This window comes from Podarcis cretensis, assembly GCF_951804945.1.
Source record: "Podarcis cretensis genome assembly, chromosome: 7".
Lineage (NCBI taxonomy): Eukaryota > Metazoa > Chordata > Lepidosauria > Squamata > Lacertidae > Podarcis > Podarcis cretensis.
This window is the reverse complement of record NC_137176.1, coordinates 34,495,474-34,507,952: the sequence shown is the minus strand read 5'-3', so window position 1 is coordinate 34,507,952 and position 12,479 is coordinate 34,495,474. Positions and strand designations below refer to the sequence as shown.

At 43.8% G+C, this 12,479-nt stretch overlaps 1 protein-coding gene across 4 annotated transcripts in view; it reads left to right on the top strand.

The window, feature by feature from the left end:
* KIAA0319 overlaps positions 1 to 12,479 on the top strand; it is a 36,705-nt gene that overhangs the window by 19,782 nt on the left and 4,444 nt on the right. For all 4 annotated transcript variants that reach the window (XM_079983761.1, XM_079983760.1, XM_079983759.1 and 1 more), the window contains 13 exons: positions 808 to 895; positions 1,905 to 1,997; positions 2,102 to 2,234; positions 3,721 to 3,949; positions 5,041 to 5,164; positions 6,186 to 6,318; positions 7,143 to 7,291; positions 7,902 to 8,053; positions 8,542 to 8,680; positions 9,829 to 9,988; positions 11,663 to 11,805; positions 11,898 to 12,020; positions 12,158 to 12,248. In XM_079983761.1, the coding sequence (XP_079839887.1) occupies positions 808 to 895; positions 1,905 to 1,997; positions 2,102 to 2,234; positions 3,721 to 3,949; positions 5,041 to 5,164; positions 6,186 to 6,318; positions 7,143 to 7,291; positions 7,902 to 8,053; positions 8,542 to 8,680; positions 9,829 to 9,988; positions 11,663 to 11,805; positions 11,898 to 12,020; positions 12,158 to 12,248 (1,757 nt within the window). The remainder of the gene's footprint in view (positions 1 to 807; positions 896 to 1,904; positions 1,998 to 2,101; positions 2,235 to 3,720; positions 3,950 to 5,040; positions 5,165 to 6,185; positions 6,319 to 7,142; positions 7,292 to 7,901; positions 8,054 to 8,541; positions 8,681 to 9,828; positions 9,989 to 11,662; positions 11,806 to 11,897; positions 12,021 to 12,157; positions 12,249 to 12,479) is intronic.

Genomic DNA, 12,479 nt, shown 5'->3' with positions numbered 1-12,479 from the left:
GCAGGCACCGTGAGATTCCTGAAAATATACCTGTAGGCACCTTAAAAACTTTGTTCTGTTCTAGTCCTGGTGTCAGGAGCCAGAGCCAGGAGTAGGTCAGTAATAAAACACCTGGTGCCCGTTAAGTTAACTATTTATTCAGAGATACCAAAACAGTGCAGGCCTAGTGATCCCAGCAACTCTTCCCAGTAGGTCTTGCACCAAAGTGGCAGTTGCAAGGACCAAAGGTCTTCACACTGCTAAGGCTCCTTCCATGGTTCCTTCCCCTTGTCTCTCTTTTCTTTGCCCTCTTCATTTCTCTGCGTGTTCTGGGAGAGGAGCTGGTCACAGCAGAAGGGGGAGATTCCCTGGCTTCTTCAGCAGCCTGCCTGGTCTCTGTCTCCTGGCCTGCCTCCTCTCCTGCTTTTGATTCTCGACTGCTCTCTACCCCAGCCTCTTCTTGCTCACTAAACCCTGTCGCCTGAGCAACTCTTATACGTAGGCAGTTCAGGAATATGGTAGGCTATCTTACTGGATGCGCTTCCAGTCACTGCAAGATTTTCTTGTTTCTACTCAGCTCATACCCGGTGCTACCTGTATATATATTACATTTTCCTTTATTTCAGCCTTCTGGGAGGCACAGCTACAATGTTCTGAGTTGCTCCCCACCACCCCTAAGTTGTTCTGGGTGGTAGCAGAGATGTTTGTTCATGATGATAATTAAGCTCTGGGTTTGATGCGCACTCAGACTTCTTGCATTTTTTGTTATATTGTGCCATGTGAAGTCCTATGTGTTACTGGAGATACATTTAAAACCCTCTGTTACAGCTGCCAGTAGGTGCCTATGTCTTCAAAGTGACTGTTTCTGCTGAAAATACATTTGGAGAAGGATTTGTCAATGTCACTGTCCAACCAGGTAAATCAGTTTTTCAGACAGTTAAAACTAATATCCTCCTCTCGCCATACCTGCATGCCAGTTTGATGAATGGTTCTTTTAATCAGTTCTGAATTTCATCAGAGGGTGAACAGCTGTAAAAGTTTTACATTTTTATATTGCATTTGTGTAACATTCCTGCTTTGCCTTTAGAGGGAACCACAGGGTGGTAAATGTTCATGTGCATCCAGCCTTGTAATTTCCTGCTCTCCCCTCCCCTCTTCTTGCTGCAAGTTCAGGATCTACAGTACAGCATTTGGGGGCAAGAAGGTGGAAAAGGGACTCAAGTTGCCCATGCAAATAGTTTTGTATTGAGCACTGGGTATGACTTGCCCGCTTGCATGGGCCTTTTGGTTTCTGCACCCATCTCCCCCCCTTCATTTTGGACCCATTTATTATAAAATATGATGAGGTGCAGATGCATGTAAGCCTCTGTTGTGGTGTACTTCACATATCCAACAGAATGGGATATTGAAATATTTCTTATTCCATGTTTATTCCTCCAAGGAGTTTGTGGTGGCATACCTGGTTATCCTTGTCCTCATTTGATTTTTAGTCACAACAACCTTGCAAGGTAGAGTTAGGCTAGGGGACTGTGACTGGCCCAAGGACCTCCCAGTCATCTTCTTGGCTGAGTTGGGGGAACTGGACTCTGGTCTTTTCCAGCTTAAGAACTTAAAAAGCCTGGGATTTGGGGGGTTTTTTTGGTTGTCCCCTGTAACCACAAGCCAGGCACAATTTATCCAGTTTGGGATTGTACCAGAAGGTGGCTTTGCTAAATCATAATTTACAAGGATCGGTTTTTCTATTGGTTATGACTTAATTTATTTTTTTTAACCTACTGCTTTTATATTAACTGTTTAATCTTGTTCAGCAACTAGTGAATGCTTTTTGGTTGTGGAATAAGCACAAAGCTATCTCAGGCTGATCGAGTCGTGCAGGATGGCCTTATTTAATTAAGCATGGGGTTCTGTTTCTCCCCTTCCCGCAGCTGTCAGAATAAATCAGCCGCCTGTTGCTATCGTATCTCCAAAAGCCCAGGAAATTTCTTTCCCTACAACTTCTGCTTCCATTGATGGGAATCGTAAGTACCAGGCAGCAACTGTGGCTTTGCAGTGTAATTAGAATTGCTCACAGGGATACCAGCTTATTAATTTATGATTCCGTGGCATTTCCTTTCCAACACAGAAAGTACTGATGATACTGAAATAGCCAGTTACCACTGGGAAGAAATTGAAGGCCCCCCTAGAGAAAAGAAAGCATCAGCTGATACACCAGTTTTACATCTGTCTGACCTTGTGCCTGGCAATTACACTTTCAGGTGAGAGGCCTACATTTTTGCTTTTTGCGTTTGGCTCCTCAGACCACAACTTGGGGATGGACAAGTCAGAGGAAAAGGCAACCAAAGTTCTTTGTTTAAGTTAGTTAGTATAATGCCCTTCACCCGAAGACCACAGGGTGTTTCACAACATAAAAATAGAAAACGAGAACACAAAATGCGTAATGGTAAAGAACAAACCAATAACCCCCCTCCCACAAATACATTTAAAAGGTCATAGAATGTTAATCAGCCAAAGGCGTGGTTACAGAGAAAAGTTTTGGTCTGGCCCATAAATATATGTAATGAAGGTGCCAGGCGAGTCTCCCTGGGGAGAGCATTCCACAAACGGGGAGCCACCGCAGAAAAGGCCTGTTCTCGGGTTGCCACCCTCCGGGCCTCTCGTGGAGGAGGCACATGAGGAAGGGCCTCAGAGGATGATCACAGGGTCTGAGTTGGTTTCTATGGGGAGAGGTGGTTCTTGAGGTATTGCAGTCCTGAGCCATAATGATCAAGGGGGTGGTGTGACATTCCCCCTATGAGGAGAGGTTGCAGCATTTGAGACTTTTTAGTTTAGAGAAAACATAAAAGGTAACAAGATAGAAGTCGGTAAGGTTATACATGACATGGAGAAAGTGGAAAGAGAGAAGTTACTTCTCCTCTCATGACCCTAAAATTTGTGGACACCCAACAAAGCTGAATATTGGAAGATTTCAGGGCAGATGGAAGGAAAGTACTTCATTGCACAGTCCGTGTTTAAACTATGGAACCTTCTTCCACAGCAGGCAGTGAGAGGATTGGATAAATTCATGGAGGAGAGGGCTATTGATGGCTGCTAGCCATGATGACTGGTTCTGAATACCAGTTGCTGGAAACCACAGGAAGGGAGAGTCTTGTTCTTGTTGTGCTCGAATCCTGCTTGGTGGTTTCCTTCAGCCATTGTGAGAACAGGATGCTGCACTAGATGGGCTATTGGCCTGATCCAATGGACCTTTCCTATGCCTGACATTGTATATTACCTCAGACATGGAAAAGGTGGGTGTGGTTTGCCTCCAGCCTGGCAGGCCAATCTCGAAGGCCTGATGGACCTAGGGTTGCCATATTTCAAAAAGTGAAAATCTGAACACAATAGTTGTCAGGCTTTTTTTGGCAAAGTTGTTGAGCTCCCCCCCCCCCAAAGAAGAAGTTCTTGAGCTATTTTTAAGGAAATTCACCAAAATCTAGACTTCCTACATGGGTTGTCATACGTCTGTATTTTCCCGGATATTTCACTAATTTCCTCCTGGACACTTCTTTTGACTGATGTATTCCAGCTATGTCCGGGAAATTCCAGATGTATGGCCACCCTAGATGGACCTAATTAGGTCCATAGTCTCTGGATTCTGCACTCCTGAGGTAGAAGAAATCAGTGCATCTGAATTTTGAGAATGGGAGAAAGCACACATTCAATATCATTAATTATTCACATATCTTTTCTCTTCCTTTTTAGGTTAACAGTGATTGACTCCAGTGGAGCAGCTAACTCTACAGAAGCCTCACTGAGAGTCCATAAAAAAGTGGATTCCCCTCCTGTTGCCAATGCAGGGCCAAATCAGGAAATCAGTTTGCCTTGCAACTCCGTCACAGTGAATGGAAATCAGAGCAGTGATGATTATGAGATAGTCAGCTATGAGTGGTCCCTGAGCCCGAAAAGTCGAGGCAAAGTGGTAGCAATGCAGGTAAATGGAGCTCGTCTTGCCTCATTTAATAATATCCACAACCCCCCGCCCCCCGAATCCAGTAGCTTTCAGATCAGGAGTTTTGTGGTGCTTGGTGAAAACAGGCAAAAAAAGCCTGGTTGCACTTTGTATTGTGCAGGAAATGGTGACCATTACCTTGAAACACTCAGTCTCTTCTATTTTTGCCCTGGCTAGGAAGACACCTGGAAACCATACTTAGAGTGGACCCTGTAAAATATTGCATGGGACTTTAAAAATTAGTCATTTCAGTGGGTCTACTGCGACCAAGTCTGGATCCGACCATCTGTCTTTAGGCATTGCAAAGGAGCAATAGTGAGTTTTGGACATGGTGACCACACTTAATGTCACAGATGTTGAATTGTTGCGTTCGAAGTTCTGCAGAATATTGTAAGCCTATTCAGGTGGTTGTGAAATATTGGTACAATATTTCTGTATAATGCAGAGGTTTTCTTTCTGTGGCACCCCTGTGGGGCTCAGGAGCCCAGTTATGTCACCCCTTGCCTGCAGAGCTGGCAGCCCCTCACCCCTTTTTGAACCCTCCCTTGTGGAGTATTCCCTCAGCCTTCTCTCCCCTCTCCTTGGGAGTCCTCCGGGCAGCCACAGCTGCTCCCTCTGGTCTTTGAGCTGCCCCCCACCTCAAAGAGAGGTGCCTCCTTCCACTGCCCCACAGGGGCATGGGAAGCACCCCCTGGCCAGCCCCAGAGACACCATTTGCCTGGGAAGCTTGTAGCCAGGTCTGCTGCAACAAACAGCCGCAGAAGCCTTTGGGAGGCAGAGATGCAAGAGGGCATCAGAGGAGGCAGGGAAGGAAAGAGGGACAGAGACCAGTGTTCTCGCAGCACCCCTGACCCATAGTTGTCAACTTTTCTCTTTTCTTGTGAGGAATCCTATTCAGAATAAGGGAATTTCCCTTTAAAAAAGGGAAACATTGACAGCTATGCCCTGACCACCCCAGAGTGCCACTGGTTGAAAACCACTGGTATAATGATTTGTTATGATAATAGAAAGCTTTATACTATTAACATTTGCCTCATTATTTCCCAATTTTCCTCCCGCACCTCATTACCCAGGGGGTGAGGAGTCCCTACCTCCAGTTATCGTCCATGCAAGAAGGCGAATACACATTTCAGCTGACTGTTACTGATTCTGCTGAACAGCAGTCTACAGCTGAAGTCACGGTGATTGTCCAGCCCGGTAGGCAGATTTATAGTATATTTGACTTAACAGAACATCCTTCAGCTGGCTGGCTGTTGAACCTCTATGTACACGAGCTAACAAATCTAAATCTGACCTTTAATAGTAAGTGGAAGGAGGAGGAGGAGAAGGAAAGACTGCTTCCCTGCCAGGCAGCCTCCATTATTTAGGAATGTGCTGAGCACAGAGGCCAGGCAATAATAGGAGCTGAACTCACAAATGCCCCACCCACTCTATAGGGCTGAAGTGCTTTGTCAGTTAGCATGATTTTTTTTAGGTTAAACCTAGTTCATACTGGCATTCAACATCTGCAATACGTTGCCTGAGTATTGCTGTTGCTGATTCATATCTCATTGAGTAACTCATGGAAAACCCATAAGACTGCAGCTTTGCCATCAAAGGTTGCTTCCAAGTAGTGGCATGGCAGATGAAAGAATTAAGCCTTGCGACTGGTTTTTCTGGGCCACCAGGAGGAGGTTGCTTGTCCCTCCTGGAACACATGGCCGCCAGGCCAATTTCTGTCCTTGGTGTGAAATAGAACTTGAACCCTCTACTACTGTTCACAGCAGATTACTGTGAGGATGTTAGAATTCCTGCTCCATGATTGCAGTCATGGGATTTTTGTCTACCACATGACGGTATATATTTTGACTCCACAGAGTGGGAAGTGAGGGAGACAGGCTGTTTGTGTTACTGTGTTCTGTGAAGTGGGACTATTGTCCTTTGTTCTTTCTCCTTGCTGTCTGATGCTAGAGAGAGAGGGAGCCATGTTGCAGCGCTCCATGTGTGTTTACTCCTCTGTTTACTAGGAGAGGGCACGCTTGATACTTAGGCATGCTCTTTGCATTGCTTTCTCATCCAGGACACAGGACGAGAGGTGGATTAAGTGATATTCCAAGTCACTCCTGGTACCGTTAATGCAATAGCCCTTTAATACTTGGGAGAGAGGATAACCCTTGTCAGTTACAGACTAGAAAACACAGACTGTATTTTGAGCAATTTTTGCTTTGTTTCACTACAGAAAAGAATAGCCCCCCAACAGCCGTGGCTGGGCCAGATAAGGAGCTGACATTCCCCGTCCAGAGCACCCTTCTTGATGGAAGCATGAGCAATGATGACTTAGGCATTGTTTACTATCACTGGGAGAATATCAGGTAAGAGTGGAGGAACGTATCCGGTGAGGCCAAACTAGTGTCTCCTACCATGTTACACAGAAGGAACTTAAAAGCTTGGGGTGGATTGGAGCCATTTAGGCTTACTGCTAGTTTCTGCATGAACCAAACAAAGTCCCAAGTTTATATGCATCAATATTGTTCATGCCAAATACTGTTTTTTTTTGTGTTTTTTTTTTTTGTAAAATGCTAATAATTGTCCACTAGACAATTATTCTTCCAGAGGAAGAATGTGGTAGTTTAATGAGAACTTTCATAATTCTGTTGAAGATGAATGTACTTTTCTCAGGGATTACCATTTGATCTCAGAGGCATCCCTGTACATATCACAAATATCTCAAAGCCACTCAGATTTCTGAACTGAATTTTGATAGGTAAAGTTTCTGGCTGAATCTGAAAAACCTGCAAGCCTTGGCCTTTTTAAAACCGCCATCCATTATGTAAGTTTGCAAGGAGGCTTGCAAGTGAATTTCAGGCCCTCAAGTGAATATCAGTTTAAAGAAGTAAAATGCCAAATTCTACCTGCTACAGATGGAATGTTGACACTGTTTAAACCTGTTTGACGAGGTAACCTGAAGAAGCCAAATGATTTGCATTTCTCACCAGTTTCAGTAGCTAGTGTGGATAGTTGCTATTGGCTCTTTTATTCAACATGAAGAAGAATTCTCTTAAAGCTTCAAAAATGTTCATGCCACCACCCCTTGAACTTGCTCCATTTACTAAAATAGCATTTTTTGTTTAAACTGAGTTGAATCTGGTTCCTGAGTTATGCCTTCCTCACCCTCTTTCTTTTTGCTCCGTTGCAGTGGGCCAACCTCTGTGCAAATGGAAGACACCGATAGCGCAGTTGCAACCGTCACAGGCCTCCACGTTGGAACCTACCATTTCAGACTGACCGTCAAAGACAGCCAAGGACTAAGCAGCACAGCCACAATCTCTGTGACTGTCAAGGAGGGTAAGGCTCACTGCCCCATTTGCATTTGATTGGAGGTTTATAGGCTCCCCTCCCAACAAGGAAGTTGAGTGCAAAGCAGCTCACAACAAGAAATAGAGCATTTGAAAGCAACATAGAGCAGTTCCATTAATATCACAATATAGTCCTATGAAAAATATTAAAGCATCGTATTTTGGTAAATGAATTATTTGAGTGTGGATTTTGAGCCCTGCCAAGTTCTGAGAGTCTTCTTCATCTGAGCAAGGCATTTGGGATACTATACCAGGCAGAGGGCCTTCTCGGTGGTGGCGCCCGCCCTGTGGAACGCCCTCCCATCAGATGTCAAGGAAATAAACAACTATCTGACTTTTAGAAGACATCTGGAGGCAGCCCTGCTTGGGGAAGTTTTTAATGTTTGATTTTTGTGTGTGTGTTTTTAATGTGTTGGGAGCCTCCCAGAGTGCCTGGGGAAACCCAGTCGGGTGGGTGGGGTATAAATATATTATTATTATTATTATTATTATTATTATTATTATTATTATTATTTATTATCATTTCCATTCCTATTCTTTTATTTCCTGCTCAACTCTTCAAAATAAAGCTCTTCCTCTCTTACAATTTTATTGTTTAGAAAGCAACCGCCCACCCCAGGCTCATGCAGGGGGCAAGCACATTCTCGTTCTTCCCAATAACTCCATTGCTTTGGATGGTTCGCAATCTACTGATGACCAAGGGATTGTGTCTTACCTCTGGATTCGGGATGGCCAGAGCCCAGCAGCTGGGGTAAGTATTTTAATAATTTAATGAAGCCAAATTGAATGTATTGTTTAAAAAAATCCAAATCCAAACACCGTACTCTTTGCTTGCATTGCTGCCATGTAACAGTATGGCCCACTGGATCCAAATTGGACTTGCATGGAGCAGCCTTGGGCAAGCCGATCCGAGTCTCAGCTTTGCAGTCTTAAAATAGGAGTAGAAGAAACCAAACCCACGGCTTTGAAGATGCACTCTTTGGCTGTAGGAAGGGTGGGAGAGATGTTGGCAGACTCCATCACCCATCATCCCCAGCCATTGCAGTCAATTCTCATAGATGGTAGGAGCTGCAGTCTAACAACACGTGAAAAGCCACAGGCTCCCAACCCCTGGCCTTCCTTTATTAACATGGTTGTTCTAGGCCAATTTGTGGTGGGTAGTTGTAAAATCTTGGGCAAATTTTATCTTGCCTTTGGGTGAATATTAATCTGAAGCAGTGTTGACTTCTCCTTTTGCAGGATGTGATACATGGCTCAGATCATGAGGCCATCCTGCAGCTGACCAACCTCGTAGAAGGGAGTTATTCTTTTCACTTGAAAGTCACCGATGGCAAAGGAGAGTCAGACATCGACATGGCTACTGTAGAAGTGCGGCCTGGTATGAGGACGTTTATAGCATGTTGTCCCTCCCAGATCTGTCCTCTTCTCCTATAAGCAGCTTACAGCAAAGATCTTGTCAGGCCAGGTGACCCATTCACATGCGAAACCTTGGCTCGGTAGCTCAGTGGCAAATTTCCCATTGCTGCTAAAAAGTTGTTGTGATTTGATTCCATTGCAGTTCAAGGCAGGGGCCTAAAGCAGATATGAAGTACAGTCCTTTCAGAAGTCTTGATTCATTTCATTTCCAGTCATGGACGGAGTGACGATACTGCTTGAAACCCACTTTGCAAGAGGCAGCTCTACAGGCAGCTTATAGATCAAATCAAGGCCTTCAAATCTGTCCCACTCTGCAGCCAAAACTTTGTTTCCTCCTCTCATTGCCATAGCCAGCACACTTCCTTGGTGGCTCTCTGATCCTTACCACCATGTTTTCTTCATGAGAGCATACATGGCCTGTATGGTAATGCAATAAAGGACCCTGATGAGGTGGCCATCGTTTTGAGCCAAATTCTACCCTATGTTGTGGCTAGATGAAAGCTTCTATTTGTTGGTTAGCTGCTTTTAATCAAGGTGCATCCTGACAGGCTAATAGTGTGCGGGTAGAAAAGAGAAGTACAATGTAAATGTAAGCCTGGTCTCATGGAGACCTGCCTTGTTTTGCCTGCTCAGCAAACCTATGAAAAAATGGCCTCCGATTTCATAAGCAATAACATGGATTACTTTTTATGCTGTATTCTCACATACCTGCAAATACTGATTTGGATAGTCATGATGCGTTTCATTTTATTATCCTGCTGGTCCCTTGTTTTCTGGGTTTTTGATACTCCATTTCCTTTCTGCTCTTCTGCTTAGCTGCTAAATTTTGCTAACCTTTATAAATTAATCCACCTGCATTTTCTGATGGCATGGGTGACAAATCGGAGGGAGATGGGGAATAACATAGTTCCCTCTGAAATTCATGTGCTGCATTTGAGAATATAACTTTGTATTCAGCACATGATAAATATCTGCTTGGAACCTGCATGTTCCCTGTTTGTTATTGCCAACTGAAATTTGTAGTAAATACTAATTTTGAAACCTGACATCCACATGTCAAGGCAACATTTGCCATGCTCCAAATGAAAAGCATTATTTTTGCATTCACAGATCCTAAGAAAAATGGACTTGTGGAACTGATCTTGCAAGTTGGAGTTGGCCAGCTGACTGAACAACAGAAAGACACACTTGTGCGGCAGCTAGCAATGCTCCTGAACGTCTTGGATTCTGATATTAAAGTTCAGAAGATACATGCTTATTCTGATATCAGGTACAGAGATACCAAAAATAGATGTAACCCAAAATACTACAGACCAATAAGCTTTGTTTCGATGGCAAGCAATATGTAGAGCAGTTATAAAAAAAATTGGGCTGACTCACTGACATGAGCCACTAGCAGGGATGCGAGAAGGTATAATTTTCCATTCCGCTATGTATTTTTCACATGCAGCACTGTCCATTCCATTGCAGTTCATCTTCTGCCAAAAACAATGCTATTCAACTCACTGTAATGACATAAGTTACATTGTTGTTACGCTATCAAAATAACTTCATAGGAATGCTGCAGAACGATTGCCGACAGGAGTGCTCAGAGACCTGCACTGGCTGCTGGTTTGCTAATGGGCCAAGTTCAAGGTGCCACTATTAGCATATAAAGCCCTTAACAACTTAGGACCAGTTTGCCTACAAGACTGCCTTTCCCCACATGTGCCCACTTGACCACTCCGATCGGTGGAATATACACTACTGCAGATGTACATAATATTTGCAACAATCAAGTTGCAAGAACTTGATTGTTTTAGTGTGGCAGCGCCTGCACTTTGGCTCTCCCTGCCTACTGAGACAAAGCAGGCACCTTCACTGAACTGTTTTCGGCGCTTGCTAAAAACCTTCTTGTTTAGACAAGGCTCCTCGGATGTCCAGAAAGTCGAGGTAATTTTAATCTGTTTCAGTATTTTAGCTTCTGTTTGCTTTTAAGTATGGTTGCGAGTTGTTCTCGAGTTTATTGTTTTATCTTTTCATAAACTGCTTTGAGGGCTCCCTGCCCACAGTCGAGTGGTGTATAAATTTTACGAAAAAATTTATTCCACCCCATTCATTTCCGTGCACAGGAAACACAATGCAAAGGGTGAAGGGATGTCTCAGTTACGTATTGTTTGCACACTGAGAGCAACAATAGAGAATACTGACTGAGTTTGCTGTATTGATTTCTATTCCAGAAATGGGACTAACCAAACATTGGCAATTCCCACTTGTTTTTCTTTTCATTACAATTTTTGGACACCCCTCGCGTCTAGTGACCTTAATCTAACACTGAGCAAACCATATTTGCCCTTAAAGTTTGCAAAGTCAAGATAATAAGTTGATAGGTCACTGTGAGAACAGAATGCTGGTCTAGATGGTCTTTGGCCTCATCCAGCAGGGATGTTTTTATGTTTTGTTGTTTTTTTTTTTAATTAACATGTGTGAATGCTTTGGGATATGTAAACACCATTGTTCTGTAGCTAAAACTTGAGAAGGTTGCCCACTTTGTAGAAGATGCATGCTGTGTTATGGCCTGTGTAATTTCAAACAGCTAAGTGGGCAGCCGATGTCTGTGTTTCCAACTGAGAAATAAAATTAAAATCACCGACCATTTCTCCCTGTCGCACAGTCAGGGTCTGACTTGCATGGGGAGCCTGTGTGTGTGTGCAGGAGACTCTTTGCTTCAGGAGTTTGCCCTTGAGCACATAGAGGGCTGTAAAAATGGGGTTGAAGTGGGCAGGGCTTGGCAGCACCATTTGTCCTTGTGACTGCCATTGCACGAGTGAACCGAATCCCGGAATAGGGGCTATGCAAAGGCCAAGTCAAACAGTCTGATTGTGACAATATTTCTTAAATTGAAAAGCCAGCCCATTTGAATGCTATAGTCTGGTTATTTACAATATATACATCCTCTCTTCAGCACAGCTGTTGTGTTCTGTGTTCAGAATGGCCATCCTTTTAAAGTGATGAAGGCAGCAGATGTTGCACAGAATCTACGCTTGCAGCTCTTGAAGGAGAAGCCGGACTTCTTGCTTTTTAAAGTTCTTCGCGTTGACACAGCTGGTACGTAGCATTCGCGTTAAGCTGCAGAACAATACCAAAGCACAATGCAATAATAATAATAATAATAATTTTGATGTTTTTTGCTGCTATAGGTTGCCTCTTAAAGTGCTCCGGACATGGACATTGCGACCCTATCACGAAGCGCTGCATTTGCTATCAGCTGTGGATGGAAAATTTGATACAGAGGTATCTTAACAGCGGAGAGAGTAATTGCGGTGAGTTGAGAGGAAACGGGTGAAGTGTTTCAGGCAGGGACGCTGAATAGAGTAGATCTGTGATGTTGCCATATTGAATGGATAAGTGCATTAATGGTTCCTCTAATAACTTTGAACATTCTACTTCCACCTTCTAGAGTGGAGTGTACTTTATGTAACGGCATCAGCTTTCATTTTGATTGTGCTGATAGCGGGGTTCGTTTGGCTCTGCATCTGCTGTTGCAAAAGGTAAATGATTTCTAATGAAGCTCGATATGAACATCCCTTAGTTCTACAGTCACCGAAATAGAGTAGAAACTTTGTTTGTACTCAGAAGCATCTACTGATAGGTTTGGGAGAATATTAACCACCCTGTGAGTTTGGCAAGTGGCTAATGGGAATTAAGGGGTGTCCAATTAATCTGAGGTGAGGCAACCATAAGAGATATGTGGCTGCCCATAGCATAATGGTGTAGACGCA